The sequence below is a fragment of the Leuciscus leuciscus genome, assembly GCF_965113295.1.
Source record: "Leuciscus leuciscus genome assembly, chromosome: 2".
NCBI lineage: Eukaryota > Metazoa > Chordata > Actinopteri > Cypriniformes > Leuciscidae > Leuciscus > Leuciscus leuciscus.
The window spans coordinates 25,685,176-25,700,783 of record NC_138726.1 but is presented as its reverse complement, the minus strand read 5'-3'; the positions used below and the strand labels follow the sequence as shown (position 1 = coordinate 25,700,783).

The following is a 15,608-nucleotide window of genomic DNA, read 5'->3' as shown; positions in this document are numbered from 1 at the left end:
AACAGTCCGTGTGCTTGAAGTAAAACTAGTCTGAAAACAAGACGTGCAACAAGTGACTTTGACCAGCTGAGAGATGGAGATTTCGCATTGTGTCATAGCTTTTTACAGAGCTTGACCAACAAATAAACGCATTTTGTGGGATAAACGACAGACAACGGTAAGTGTTGCTTTTGGATTATGTTTTTATAAAAAAATAAAATAAAAAAAAGTGCGTAATTGCTAGTGTAGGGGCATTTGGGCGACATTGTAATAGGTGAGCTAAAGTTTATTAAAGCATTAAAATGAAAGTTGATACATTTTAATGAGCACCCAAACAGGCAGTGTTCTTGTATGGGGAAAATTTGCATTGTTATTAAAACTGCACCTAGTGCTTGGAGCATCTGTTGGGGTGATGCGTTTGGTATTAATGACGCAAAACATTAAATATTGCACAGAAAGCAATGGAAAGCAAAGTTTTGGCTTATTAATGTGCTTGTTTCAGCTGCATGGTGCATAAAAATGCAACCCCATAAATAAATGTAGCATTATTCAATATAATCAGATTTGTGCATTTACAGTACAATATAAACCAAAGTGTAAATTAATTCACCTATATATATATATATATATATTATATATATATATATATATATATATATATATATATATATATATATATTATATATATATATATATATATATATATATATATATATATATATATATATATAATGAACTAATAGTGCCCAATGAACTAATAGTGCCCATGCAATCTGTCTGATGTAGCGATGTAAAAGCTAAGGAAAGTTCACTGTAAGATGACTGAGTATTCCTGAATCCCTCCTGACAGAGTTATAGTGGTTGCTCTGTCATATAGAGAGAATGATTATCCATAAACCTCTTTGTTGAACATTTTTTGTTGATGCTGTAGCTGTAGCCATGTTTTTGGTCTGGATCAGGGCCAAAGTTGACGAGTTGTTGGAGTTAAACTTAGACCGTTTCACCAGAAATCTCTGTTTTGAGTTTCCCTGGAAGTGGAATGCAGGTTAAGGACATGCTGCAAGAGTTTGCACAGCTTGTGTTAGATTCCCTGTCAGAGTTACACATTTCCAGTGGGCACAATGAGAGGAAAGGAGCTACATTAACACCATTGAGTTCCTCTGCACACAGTACATGTGATACAGGAGCTGAAAGAGGCTATTGTGTCATATTCTTTTTTTTTCTGCACCAGAGCTCTGTTCCTTATGGATAAGGGGGCTTGCCGCTTTTTAACTCGCCCTTATTGTTCTTTCTCATCCCCCTCTATGAGGCTGGAAAGTTTGACTCCCTTTGCTCTCTTGAGTGTGGCCGCCGATGAGAAGGACTTTCCCTTTTAACTTGCTTCTTTATTATGATGTGCGTTTTGTGATTTTGTAGTAGTTTTATAGAAGACTTAAAGTCTTCCAATCTTATGCTTTCAACCTGTAGTCTCTAGTGTCGCCTTCATTCTTCTTTGAACAGATTCCTTACTTGCCCATTGAAAACGAACCAATGCCGTCTTTGTTTTCTTCATTGTCAAGCCCTCAGGGATCTCACAGGTTGCATGCACTGTAATACACTGCATGCTTTGGTCATACCATTTGCTGTTGCACTTGCAACAAAGACATCAATATGACTAATGCAATCTTTTGTTGGCTTTGATGTGAAAGGATGTTATCAGTGGGGTCCAGAGGAAACTGATAATAGCCTGTTGCCTGGTGTGATGCCTGTAATGGGGTGATATTTGTGTAGCTTTTTGTTTTGCTATTCTTGAGGCAACATACTGTTGCTCATTGCATAGGCTGTCATTAAATTATTTGGAATTAATTGAGATGTGATTACACTGATGAACATATAGTATGAGTGTAGCTGGTTTTTTTATATATTTTTAATTTTTTACAGTTGAACCTTTTGAATTAGTTGTACTTGAAAAAGCAAATAACATGAAAACATCTGTTGCTGTTCTATGGTTATTTTCAATAAAATATCAGCTGTTGACAAGCAATTTAGTCAGCTGTTTCAAGACAATGGAATACAAAATCTGACTTCCTCTGCTTTTTTCTTCTGCTTATCTTTCTAACACAGCCCCCATATTTTACAGTGACATCATTTGCTTTTTTGTGCCAATGTTTGTTTTTGTTTAAATAACCCACACTGCTGTCTCCTTTAACTTTAGTCAGCAATGTCAATGTGCTTAAGATTATAAAGTCTGCAACTGGGCTGAAACTGTCTGCATGCTTGGCAGGCATGCTCTTACTAAGTAAGTGGTCATTATTGTACTGTGTGAAAATGCCGTCAAATACTGTAAGTCGTCATCTAACTCCAGTTCCTTGGAAAAACTACAAAGATAGTAGCACGGGCCAACATCAATGTGTGTCTCAGATTAAATTCCAAAACCCGAGCAAAGGATATGTTTAAAAGTCTTTTAATGTCCTCGATTTGTCCAAACAACCTTTGTTTGTAGTGGGGGATCATGCTAAACGCTTTACTTTGCCTTTTTTTGGTTTTGGGTTTTGCCACACAAATTTAACCCAGTTACCTTAACTCCGGTTTGAAAAAGGTAACAAACGGTATGGCATACTCAAATTTTGTCAGACAGTCTCATTAGGATCTTTTAGAAATGCAACGATACTGTTAAGCATTACAAACTTCTTGTGTAATAATGAGATTATTGCTTTGTTTTCAGAGGTGAGCCTTATCCACAGAGAGGGATTTGGTTGTTTCAGTGTTCCTGATGGAGTCTTACAGAGTTAGCGGCATGCCAAACCCTGGACTATCACAAGGCTATACGCAGCCTTCCCGCACAAGAGGCCAGAGCAATGGTACTTACGGCCTCAGTATCAGAGTTCAAGGTATAGATGGACACCCCTATGTGGTCCTCAATAACCAGGAAAGAGGTCCAAACCCCTATGCGGACCCTCAAAACAATAATGGATATATGGATTCTGAAAGCCCAACCAATTATGATGAATATGATTTCAAAGGAACCAGGAAGAATCTTTCTGAAGGCCCATATGTGGATTTTATGTCTCCGAAGCTTCATGGAGGTCCTCAAAATGGAACTGATCCTAAGAAGCAATCCAGTCTTTTAAACTTCCAGAAGCATCCAGAGATTCTCAAGCCATATGATCCTGAGAGCAATACTCTCGATAGCTTTCGTAGTCTACCTGTAGTTGAGACTCAAAATCCCTACCCAGGATCCCTACCCAGAGCCAACTCCCCAATTGTGAGCCAAGCCCAATCTTCCAGCCTAGTTCCAGAACCATCTTTTCCAGATGACAGGGGACACGCCCAACCTCAGGTTCGTCCCCAGACACTCCCGTTCAGTGTCCAGCCTCAAACAGGTCTAACCAAAGACCATGTTCTGGCCCAGCCTCAGGTCAAACGCCAGATTCAAGCGCAACCTCAGGTCAAGCCACATTTTAAAACTCCAGTGCCCTACCAGACTCCGCCTCAACCCTCACAACGCCTTCCAATTCCTCAGGCATCTACAGTAACCAGTAACCCAAATGACCAAACCAAGGCCTCTTCTAGACCTCCCAGTTCAGTTAGTAGCACCAACTCCAGTCTGGAACGGAGTCGACGTGAACCAGATGTGTTGCCCTTGCGCCGTACTGACTCCAGTGGCCCGGTGCTACAGTCTTTCTCCCGTAACTCCTCTATGGGCTCCACCACACCAACAAAGGAAGACCAGTTGGACCAGCTTTATGCAGAAACTATCAACCGGCATGAGAACCGGCGATACATCCCTTTCCTGCCTGGCACAGGGCGTGACATTGATACTGGTTCCATCCCAGGTGTGGATGAGCTCATCAAGAAGTTTGACAGCAAAGAGACTCAGCAACGCAGGGGTCGGTCAGGGCGGAGGAATCGGCTAAACCCAGAAGACCGCAAGCGCTCCCGTAGTGTTGATAGTGCCTTGCCATTTGGTCTTGAGGGTGACACTGACTACTTGGATGAGGTTAGCAGGAATCGAGGCAGATCTACAGAGCATCTTCTTCGCCCTTCTCTGCTGATGCAGAAGACAGCTGGAGTGAAGACCTCCCTGATGTCGCCAACCTCCACTATTGGACCCAGGATAAGCCTAAGAAATGTAACGCAAGTCAAAAGTGCTCCAGGCTCTCCTCAGGGGACAGTCTCCCACTCTTCAGCTGCTATTTTGGGGTTCAAGAATCCTCAGAGTCATCCCTCTCTAGCACTTGTAGAGAACAAAAATGAAGAGGCCAAACTATCACAGAATATGAAATGCCTGACAAGTTTGAAAACAGGATCAATTTCTCGTCCTGCTGTCAACAGTAAAACAACAAGCACTGAAGTGGATGCCCAGGTAAGAAAGGATGGACTTCCTCTGTTATTCTAATATATTCCCACTATTATGGGGAGACCAGTCATTTGTTTTATGTTTATGTGTTATGTTTATGTGTTAATATAATGACATGTATTTCTTTTCTTCTTCTTTTTTATTTGCTCAGGTGACACCTGATCTTCTGAAAGGTCAACAAGAGCTTTCACAGCAAACAAATGAAGAGACTGCTAAGCAGATATTATTCAGTTACCTCAAAGATGGGTGAGTGTACTTTTACAAATAATTGTGTATGTTTTTGTAATATCAACACCGATATATTTCTGTTATAATGTTCACGTATAAGTGACACATTGAAATCTAAAAATGTCATGTCAGTGTCCACATATTGAGCATTACTGTGTAAACTTTTTTTATTTTATTGTATGCATATACAGTGGAGGTAGTAATTATTTGATCCCCTGATGATTTTGTAAGTTTTCCCACTTACAAAGAAATGAAGGGGGGGGGTGTTGCGACGTTCGTCTGTTATAGGACAACTTAGTTTGAATAAATGAGCAGACACTGATTAGCTACTTGGTCGCCTAAATAAAAAAAATTTAATTAATATTTGTGTAGTGTTCAATGTTGTTATCGATAGAGATACGCGGATGGGGGATTATTTCATCCGCAACCGCATCACAAAACTCATCATCCGCACCAACGTTTTTTGACCAAATTTCAAAGCCGCACCCACCCGCCATCCGCTGACTGCTTTGCGGTCTATGGACGATGCAATGCTCTGCTGATGCGAGCCGCAAGAAAGCCGTTGTCTGTTCTAGAAAGGATGCAGCAAAGATATTTAATGCTAATGTATGAGGCATAGGCCTACACTGAGTTTCATTCATTTACGATGACATGCGCTCTAGTTCACAATGCAATGCAAGTGAACGCGGCGCACCGGCGCCTCCATGTCACGGTTATTATATTGTCTGCTATATTTGCTTTTTATTTATTAAATAAACGCTGAGTTTCATTCATTTACGATGAGATGCGCTCTAGTTCACAATGCAATGCAAGTGAACGCGGCGCACCGGCGCCTCCATGTCACAGTTATTATATTGTCTGCTATATTTGCTTTTTATTTATTAAATTCATGCAATTGGTGATTGAAACATTCATTAAAATTAAGATACAATTTGTACAAAACGAAATTCGCTTTAAAGAAAGGCTTTTAACAATGCAATGCAAGTGAACGCGGTTATTATATTGTCTGCTATATTTGCTTTTTATTTATTAAATACATGCAATTGGTTGCTTAAACATTTATTAAAATGAATATACAATTTGTACAAAACGAAATTCGATTTAAAGAAAGGCTTTCTACAAAGCAAAACTTAATGAAGTGGTAAAAATCATGTCTGACGATTTACAAAACAAAACTTCATTAAGTGGTAAAAACCATGTAATTAAACTGCACGATCAGTTATCGGTAACGTTGTTTATTATTGCAAATGTTTATTGCTAATTTTTATTATTGCAAATGTTTATTGCTAATGTTTTTCATTTGTTTAATAAATCTCATAATGATGGCACTATATCATAGTCATAGCTTTTATTTCTATCTCAAACGATTGGCGGTCGGTCAGGGGGTAGGTATTAAAAATATTTTAATAACACGGTTTTGGCGGTTATAGAGTTCTAATGACGGTGTTCAACTATAACCGTCGGTCTCACGGTTATATACTAACCGTCACACCCCTAGAGAATATCAACCAAAAAATCCAGAAAAAACACATCATATATAGGTTATAAATTGATTTGCATTTCAGTAAGTGAAATAAGTATTTGATCCCCAAGCAAAACATAAATTAGTACTTGGTGGAGAAACCCTGGTTGCCAAGCACAGAGGTAAGACGTTTCTTGTAGTTGGTCACCAGGTTTGCAAACATCTCAGGAGGGATTTTGGTCCACTTTACAGATACTCTAAATCCTTAAGGTTTCTTGGCTGTCACTTTGCAACTCGAAGTTTCAGCTCCCTCCACAGATTTTCAGTAGGATTATAGTCTGGAGACAGGCTAGGCCACTCCAAGACCTTAATGTGCTTCTTCTTGAGCCACTCCTATGTTGCCTTGGCTGTATGTTTTGGGTCATTGCTGAAAGACCCATCCACGACCCATCTTCAGTGTTCTGGCTGAGGTAAGGAGGTTCTTGTCCAAGATTTTACCGTACATGGCCCCGTCCATCAGCCCTGTACCCATAGCAGAGAAACAGCCCCAGAGCATAATGTTTCCGCCTCCGTGCTTGACTGTAGGGATGGTGTTCTTGGGGTCATTGTCAGCATTTCTCTTCCTCTAAACACGTCGAGTTGAGTTGATGCCAAAAAGCTACATTTTGGTCTCATCTGACCACAGCACTTTCTCCCAAGATTTCTCTGACACATAAGGATAACAGTTCAAGAATTTTACCTCCCCTACATTTTTTCCTCATTTATGTACAGTAGAATCATCTACACACAACTTAAACCCCCACACTTCTATCGTATTCTTTCAAGGAAAAAGGAGGTTCTTAAAGTTCCTCCTCTAACATCTCAAAACAATCAAAATGGCAAGTCATTTATTTAGATAAACATTCATAAAAAGCTGCTTGCAAGATGTTCCAGACCGTTCTTCGCCCAATATAAATGGTTTTAGCCCACTGCCAACAACTAAAATCTGTTATTTTGCTTGAAGGTCTAAATTTCCACCCAAAGCAGTGCTGTTTCCTTCTCTCATCTAATCCTACATGATCACTGCACAGCTTCAAAGGCAGTCGTAGGTGCCCAACCTGCTCTAGTGAAATAGCTGAAACCGTGCCCTCCCTGAACTCCATATTCTTGATGTCAAAAGTTCCGCCCTCTCTGCATTCCTCATGTGATGTGTGGAGGGAGGTGAGCAGAGTGGATTATTCACAAGTATGTGTGAACCTTCTGAAGCCCTGCAGATCTAGGATCAGATGTCTTCTGTTCAATAGCAACCATTATTACAAAAGACAAGACTTGTCCTGAGGTAGTGGTTAGTTACCATTCAACGGCACGTGCCAAAGGTGCACCAGGTTAAGGGTTATGGTGGTTGTAATGGAGCAAAACAATATTGTCGCCAACAGTGTTCTGACATGGCGACATCACTTACGTCATGAAACCGTTAATAACAGTCTGTTCTGCGGGAGGTGTATGTATGTTTGAAGGAGAGGCGGTGCTGGTCTGTTGGTTTCTCCTCTCTTTGTGAAATGTAATGATACGCTTCAGTCTGCTGTATACGCATGGCACTAACCCAATGTTCTGTGCTTTTCCCTGATGCATCACTCGAGTGCCCTGGGAACATGCGGGCATCAGACACACATTCCTAGACATGTGACTTGTTAAAAGAAGGCAATAATTAGAGTGGGCAGGTCATAAGGTGACACATCAAAGCTTCAGTACTCTGTACTCTCCACACAGGCAAAGAGCCAGGCTGATTTTTCCCAGAAATGTCAGGGATTATATACTCTGATCCAGTCCCCCCACACACACACACACACACACTATCAACACACTGTGGCTGGGATAAAGAGACTCTCAAACCATCCAAGTAAATTAGGAGCACTTGTGTTTTGTTTTGCAGGAGCAATGATAACGATGACACTACCAAGAGAAAGGTCAACCTGGTGTTTGAAAAAATCCAGACCTTGAAGTCACGGGCCGCTGGAAACGTGCAAGGCGACAACAAAGTGAGCCGTTGTTGTGGCATTGTAATTGGGTTCAACAAACAGCTAAGACTGTGAGCCTCTTATAAGAGGGACTTAGTCTATCTCTTGGAGAAAGTATAAAGGCTGGCTGAGGTTATGTACTTGGCAAACAGCATAGTCATGGCTAATGTTTAAACGTTTCCAAGCAAAATCAGACCAGAACCTATCTTTTTCACTGTATTTTATTTTTTATTGTATTTTTGTTCATTATTTTATTACATTTTTATAAACACGTCTACAAAATCATGAAATCTTGTATATGAAAAGATTAGCATATGAATAAGCATTACAAATACTAGAAGTATTTCTGATTAGAACAGAGATTATTCTTGAGAACCCGCTGTTTTTATTCTACTAAAATGTGAATCTGTATCTAATCGCTATCATATAGTGCTGAAAAGAGCTCTGTTGCATATAAATGTTTCTCTCTCAGGCTCCAGACCTTAGAGCCCAGGCTAGAGCCCTTCAGGAGCAGAAAGCCGAACAGGAAAAAGAAATTGCTGATCTTAAGAAACAGCTTGAGAATGAAAGCAAGGTAAAACTCTCTCTCTCTCTCTCCACTAATACCTCTACTACTTTGACTCGTCAATTGCACCTTGGACCCCTGCTCTGTCTGTTTAGTCAGTCTATTAGAAGCTTCCATGTTGACCGAAAATCCCACTCCTATCACCCCTTAAGATCAATAATCAAATTAACCAATTACTGGCTTATTCGAAAGACTGGGCCTAAATCCAAAAAAAGACGCCAAGTGTCTCAGACTGACAATGATTTGGAAGGTTCAGTAAGGTTACTGTCATTTCATGTCCTCACTGTCATTTCTTATTATGTCCCTCCCTGCAGAAGCGCAGTGATCTGAGCGAGACTCAGCTGAAGGCGGGAGCAGGAATGAAAGATTTGAGGAGAGAGCTGGAACAGAGTCAAGCCGAGTGCAGCAGACTGCGGGACAAGCTTAGTAAAACAGAGGATGACCTGCGCACTACAGTGGAGGAGTAAGATACTGTCTTGTGGATGTGGACAGACCCACACAGAATCTGTGCATGTAGAAAGTTTAGCAAAAGTGGAACACCTGTAATCGAAAAAAACAAAACAGTTTAACTGTCACATGTTAAACTCTCAGCTCACATATTTAACTCCGCCTGGCCCTTCTTCAGCTTATTCATTTGACTTTTGCGCCAGCGTTCACAAATAACACATCTGTCTATGTGTTCTTTGTAGACTTTGGAGTAAAAGTAAAATTTACAGGTGTTGGCCCAGATGAAAATCCTTCTAACGCAGTGAAAATCTACACTACCATCAGATATGCAAGTTTTTGTGATTTCTCCATCCCGTAGCTAAGGTTGTCAAAATAAGGTGCAAATTATCCTCTGTGACATCATGGTTTGAATTGGCAGGAGTTTATATGGACATGAGCTCAGCAGATTATCAGGCATGTCTGCGTTGGCTCTTGTTTCACTTCAGAATGCAGCTATTCTGAGTGTATTTTTGTATATATCAGACTCTTCCAGGTAAAAATGGAAAAAGAGCAGTACCAGACTGAGATCCGAGACCTGCAGGACCAGCTCTCAGAGATGCACGATGAGTTGGATGGAGCCAAGCAATCTCAAACAGACAGTACAGACAAAGAGGCCATGATGGAGGTACAGCGTTAAACATATCTGTACATACTGTTCGAAAGTTTGGGGTCGGTATGATTTTTCCCCCCAAAATTGATAATGATAATAAAAAAAAAATCTTGAGCAACAAATCAGCATATTAGAATGATTTCTGAAGGATCATGTGACACTGAAGACTGTAGTAATGATGATGAAAGATCAGCTTTGCCATCACAGGGATAAATTACATGTTAAAAATGTATTGAAATAAAAAACAGCTCTTTTAAAGTGTAATAATATTTCACAATATTTTTGTTTTTATCGTATTTTTGATCAAATAAATGCAGCCTTTGCGAGCACAGGACACTACTGTCAAAAATATAAAATGGTATTGTATAACTTCTATTGAGACACATAAAATGGAATGGAAAGCTGTATATTTCCCATGCAAATTTTACACTGCAGCAATCTATAACACAACAGAAAATTCTTTGCATATTCAAATTAATTAATTCTTGAGGCTGATGACAGAACTTCTAACCATGTGCTGTTCTCTCTAGGACTTCATGCAACTGAAACTAGACCTCCAGGACCTGCTTCTTGCCAAAGAGGACCAGGAGGAGCTCCTGAGGAGGCGTGAGAGGGAGCTGACCGCTCTTAAAGGAGCTCTGAAAGAGGAGGTGGCAACTCACGATCAGGAGGTGGATAAACTTAGGGAGCAGTATGAAAAAGAGATCCGTAAGCTACAAACAGCAGTGGAGGAAGCCAAACAGGTTATAAATCTGGCTTTTTACATTTTTAACTGTTTGCAAATAAAGCAACAACAGCAGAGTTTTGTGTGATGTTAGAAACCATGTAAACACTTCCTGATCATATTCCCTCCATACCTTCCTATCATTTCCTGCATATAACAAAGTAAATGTGATGTTTAAAGTATTTTTATGCAGGTCTAGCTAGCATGCTATGTTATGATCATGGCATATGTTAAGACAAACATAATGTTTTTCAAATTATAATCTCAGTTAAACTTTAATATTATGTCACAGTATTATGTTTTGATTTGTATAGTTTATAGTTTGAAGTTAGATTAAGTAGAGGACCACTTTCAGCTACCGGTATTATAGTTTTAATAGAAATTCATTTCCTAGTGACTTACAGTAGTTAATCATGATGATTTTGTTCATATGAGGGGAAAGCGCACAATAGAACAGAACAAACAGGAAGAGAAGGAGTGAAAGAGGTAGTCTGAGGACAGATAGGTGTCCACAAGTAGGTGGAACTCCTTCTGCCTCCCTCTTAGCTCACTTCCTTTTCCAACAAAGAAACTTCCTGTCCAAAGGAGGCCATTGTTGTCTTAGTTTAAATGTATTTTAAAGGAGTAAACAGACAAAGAGTTTAATCTTGGTCAGGTGCCACAGTAATCCTGGTTTGTGCACGCATTGTGCCTATTTTTGAAATAGCTGCACGAACGGATGTTAGAAGAATAGAGCATCGTTTTGTTGTTGGATATTTGAGAAATGGAAAAATAGACAGATTACAGACGTTGGATTTCTGGATATTTTAGTGAGTGACCAAGCCACTAGGCTAAACGAGTGTTACCATGCGCCTCTTCTTTATGGGGTTAGTGTTGATAGGAAGGCCCCATGTGGAGGAACACTGAAGGGTGAAGCACTAAATGGAGTTTATCACTGCTTAATTGCAGTGGCAGGCCGTCACTAATCTAATGAGGCTCTGATGGGGTGGATAGCTGGTCTCTCTCTCTTTCTTTGAAAATGAATGATGGGATTGTTTCATATGCAAATAGCTGGGGAATTGCACATGGCCAATAAGTGGGTCACTGTGCAGACAAGGGGTCTTACAGATGACACAATGGGAGGAGGTTTGTACAAAAAGGTTAGTTTGATTTGTTTGCCCTTTTTATTCTACAAAGTTTGCATAAGAGTTTAGACTATTGATCCCAGGTTTCCCAGTACAGCTTGTGTGGATGTTTCTATATGGCTTTTGTTACCAGCAATGGAAAAAATGTAGATGGTGATCAGTAGAACTCTCATAGTTTGTTTTTGTTCACTTTTACTGCTGCATATAAAGGTATTGCTCTGCCCCAATAGCAGGAGGGGGAACAGAAAGGGAGTGGGGGGTCACAGCAAGAGATTCCTGATTCTCAACGGTTGGGAGTCCTTGTGAAGGGATTCTCTCCCTGCTCCAATAGCTTTCCCTGTTTTCTTAAGGCCAATTGGCTGCACCTACAAACGGCAACTGACACTTCGTCGGGTTTTGTCAGATCAGTGTGTTGCCATTGGTCGGCGCTTATTTTTCGGGTGTTTGTCCGGTTGTGGAATATCTATGAAAGGACAAACTGTAATATGGTGATTGTCTGCGTTGGTTAGTGTCTGTCGGTGCAGTGTGAATTTGCCCTTTATTCGTAACTGGATTCCTTCACAAAAACCTGACCAAACCAAACCCAACCATCTTGACTTCAAACACATTATTCCTGATTGCTTAGAGTATTAGTACCAAAAACTATTCAGTAAAATTAAAGCAATTATATTACATCTTATGTGGTTTTGCATCTTTATTTGAGATACAATGAGTTAATATTTTATAAAGTGTTACATAGGGGCATATAGGTGGTGCTTGTAACAAAACAAAACCTTTTGCTTTAGATATGATTTCGCTTTTTTCATTACAAGTCTATTAAAGGGATAATTCACCCAAAAATGAAAATTAGCCCATGATTTACTCACCCTGAAGAAAAAAAGTGCATCCATCCATTATAAAAGTAATCCATATGGCTTCAGGGGGGTAAATAAAGGCCTTCTGAAGTGAATCCATGCGTTTGTGTGAGGAAAAAACCCATATATAATAGAAGAGCTTTGGTTTGTTGCACAACCCTATTTGTTTAAAACGCGAGAGACGTCTAAGCTTACGATGCTCCTACATCCTACTTCATACATGCATCACGGGTTACTCTTGTGGCGTACGGTCGTCTGGCGGAAGCTAGTTATTTTAGATTATAAAGTTATAAATATGGGTATTTTCCATCAAAAACCAATGGCTTCAATTCAGAAGGCCTTTATTAACCCCCCGGAGCCGTGTGGAGTGTTTTATCATGGATGGATGCACTTTTTTTTTACCTTTTGGGTGAACTAACCCTTTAATCATACTTTTTATTTTATTTTAAAGTGCATTTAAATGTTTCTCTTATATAAAAAGATGGCAGGTAGTAGGTTTTTTTTTTTTTTACTACCATTTTTGTTTTTTGAAAGAAGTCTCTCAACAAGGCTGCGTTTATTTGATCAAAAATTAAGTAAAAACAGTAATTTTGTGAAATATTATTACAATTTTGAATAATTGTTTTCTATTTGAATATATTTCTAATATATTCCTGTGATGGCAAAGCTGAATTTTCAGCATCATTACTCCAGTCTTCAATGTTACATGATCCTTCAGAAATCATTCTAATGTTTTGAATCTGCTCAAGAAACATTTATCATTCTCATCAATGTGGAAAAGAGTTGTGCTGTTTAAACTTTTTGTTGATTTTCTTTCTTCAGGATTCTTTGATGAAATAGAAAGTTTCATTTATTTGAAATAAGAATAGTAATACTGTTACTTGAGGTACTGTTTATTGAACAACCCCTATCAGTCAACCACTTCTGAAAATCCAAAACAGATCTTGCATCGGTATCAGGATGTGTAGCCTTTGGTGTATTTGAGTGCAGCACCGTAACTGTGCTGTATTTGTTTGTTTTGTGGGCTGTGGCTGATACAGAGCAGTAACGGTCTCCTTGGGGCTGTTTGGGAAGCCGACAGTCTCACAGGACGTGGTGTGTTTCCTCAGGTGATGATAGCAAACTGTTCCGGCCTGCTCTGTGGTGATTCAGCTGGATGCCTGAGTGGGAGAGGGGAAGTGGAGGAGGAGATAGAGGGACAGAGGGAAGTGTAACATTGAAAAAAAGAGCAAAAACAATGAAGAACAGCCATATGAAAGCAGATACGAGCTTCAAAGAAAATATATGCATCTGCATTAGTCTACATCTCACCCTTCAGCCTAATAACAACAAGCTCAGTTGGCAGTATTTCAGTGTCTTGATGGGCAGTGACAATGATTATAAGTGATTACTGTGACAGTTCATCGTCTACATATAAACAGCAGCCCTCATGCGTGACGCAAACTGTGCGTGTAACTAGGCCATTGCAGGGTCTTGACTACAGGCTGAGCTCGGTCCAATACTGGCCTGGATTCTTCGGCCATTGTTCTCACTGTCCCACTGAGCCAAAGTCCCCTGCTGTCAAGAAGTGTAGCGTCCTGGAACCCTACAAACCCCCCACCACGAGCTCAGCAGAGGGGGTCTGACCCTCAGACCGCCAGGCTTTATGGGATTAAACACAGAAGCACAAAGCTAAGGATTTAGCCCAGGCTCCAAATGATTCCAAACTTCTTGGCTGTGGTCTTAAAGATGGGAGAGAGTGGAACATGAAGACAGATATATATCTGTAATGTTCATTGAAGTTAGCGGTGGCATGTGTCTTTGTGTGTAGAAAAGAAAACAATTGGTGGGTCGCTTTAAGTTACAATCACACCCAGTCTCATGACACCATCTGTATGTCTAAAGTGTTTATAAAGTGTGTTTTGAATTTGGCTTTTATTAAGGAGTTGGCTGGGAAAATAATTTGCCCAAACTGCTTCTCATTTCTGTTCTAGTGTCATTGCTACAAGGTGAAGGAGTTGTTTTGTTTATTTACACTACCGTTTAAAAGTTTGGGGTCAGTAAGTTTTCTTTTTCATGTTTTTGAAAGAAGTCTCTTATGCTCATTTAGAGCCGGTTAACAGACACTGAACTGAGACGAAATAAAATTATTTTAACTTGAGTGCCACATTTTTAGAGCAGTTTTTAGAGCGGTTAAATGCATCCGTCTACCGCAAGTTTACATTGAAAATGGAAAAGTAGCACAGTGGAATGGAAAAACACGTTCTGTGTGAACGCTAAGGCTGCGTTATTCGATCAAGAATAAGGTAAAATGGTTATATTATGAAAAACTTAAAAAACCTTATGTTTTAATATATTTCAACATGTCATTTATTCCTGTGATGCAAAGCTGAATTTTCAGCATCATTACTTCAATGTCACATGATCCTTCAAAAATCATTCTAATATAAAGCTAAAGACATATTTCTTATTCTTTCTTTATTCTTTATTTTAAAAGGAACAATGTACATTGGGTCCATCATGTAAATGTGCCAGATTTAGCCATACAGGCTAATTTTCTCTAAATATTGCAGGCTAATAGTCCCTAAATATTATGATTGAAAGCTATTTTTGTGGAAACCGATTCAATTTTTGAGGAATTGCAAGAACAAGAGCAGCCTTTATTTAAAATAGAAATCATTTGTAACATTAAAAAGGTCTTTACTGTCATTCCTTGCTGATAAAAGTATTAATTTCTTTGAATCTTATATCTCACTGACCCCAAACTTTTGGTAGCTTACAAAAAGCAAATGAACATCGACAGTGTTACTGTTCCGCACCATTTGTGAATACAACAACTTTTCTCTATGGCCTCCGTAGCAGATTTGGCAGTAGAACACATTCCAAAAAGTTCTGGGATCTCTCGGATCACCAGAAACTCATATGATTACATTTGTTTTGTAATGTGTCCTCTAATGCATCCCGGGCCACATACTTTCCTAACACATTTCACCACAACAAAGATTTACAACTCTACAACTGCTAGGACAACAGTTTGGAGAACTCATGCACAAGATTTAATTTGATCTTTCTTACATTCTCTGCTTTTGAAATCTGTGTGCACTTGAACCCCTGCAGTAACTGCTTGCCACCCTCCTCATTGAAAGAATACAGTATGTTTTCTTCTCACCCTCCCTGAAGGACGAGAGGAGGTTATTACTGGCGTCTTATGCAGCTGGAAAGAAGCCAGTGCTTTTCAAGCAGCACATTTTCATTTCCAGC

The 15,608-nt window shown here is 39.6% G+C and overlaps 1 protein-coding gene across 1 annotated transcript in view; it reads left to right on the top strand.

The window, feature by feature from the left end:
• Nucleotides 1-15,608, top strand: part of cgnl1 (cingulin-like 1) — a 32,270-nt gene continuing 16,662 nt past the window's right edge. The window contains exons 1-8 of the mRNA XM_082159454.1: nt 1-157; nt 2,684-4,324; nt 4,470-4,564; nt 7,921-8,026; nt 8,478-8,579; nt 8,885-9,033; nt 9,540-9,681; nt 10,197-10,409. Of these exons, the coding sequence (XP_082015580.1) occupies nt 2,732-4,324; nt 4,470-4,564; nt 7,921-8,026; nt 8,478-8,579; nt 8,885-9,033; nt 9,540-9,681; nt 10,197-10,409 (2,400 nt within the window). The 5' untranslated portion in view covers nt 1-157; nt 2,684-2,731. The remainder of the gene's footprint in view (nt 158-2,683; nt 4,325-4,469; nt 4,565-7,920; nt 8,027-8,477; nt 8,580-8,884; nt 9,034-9,539; nt 9,682-10,196; nt 10,410-15,608) is intronic.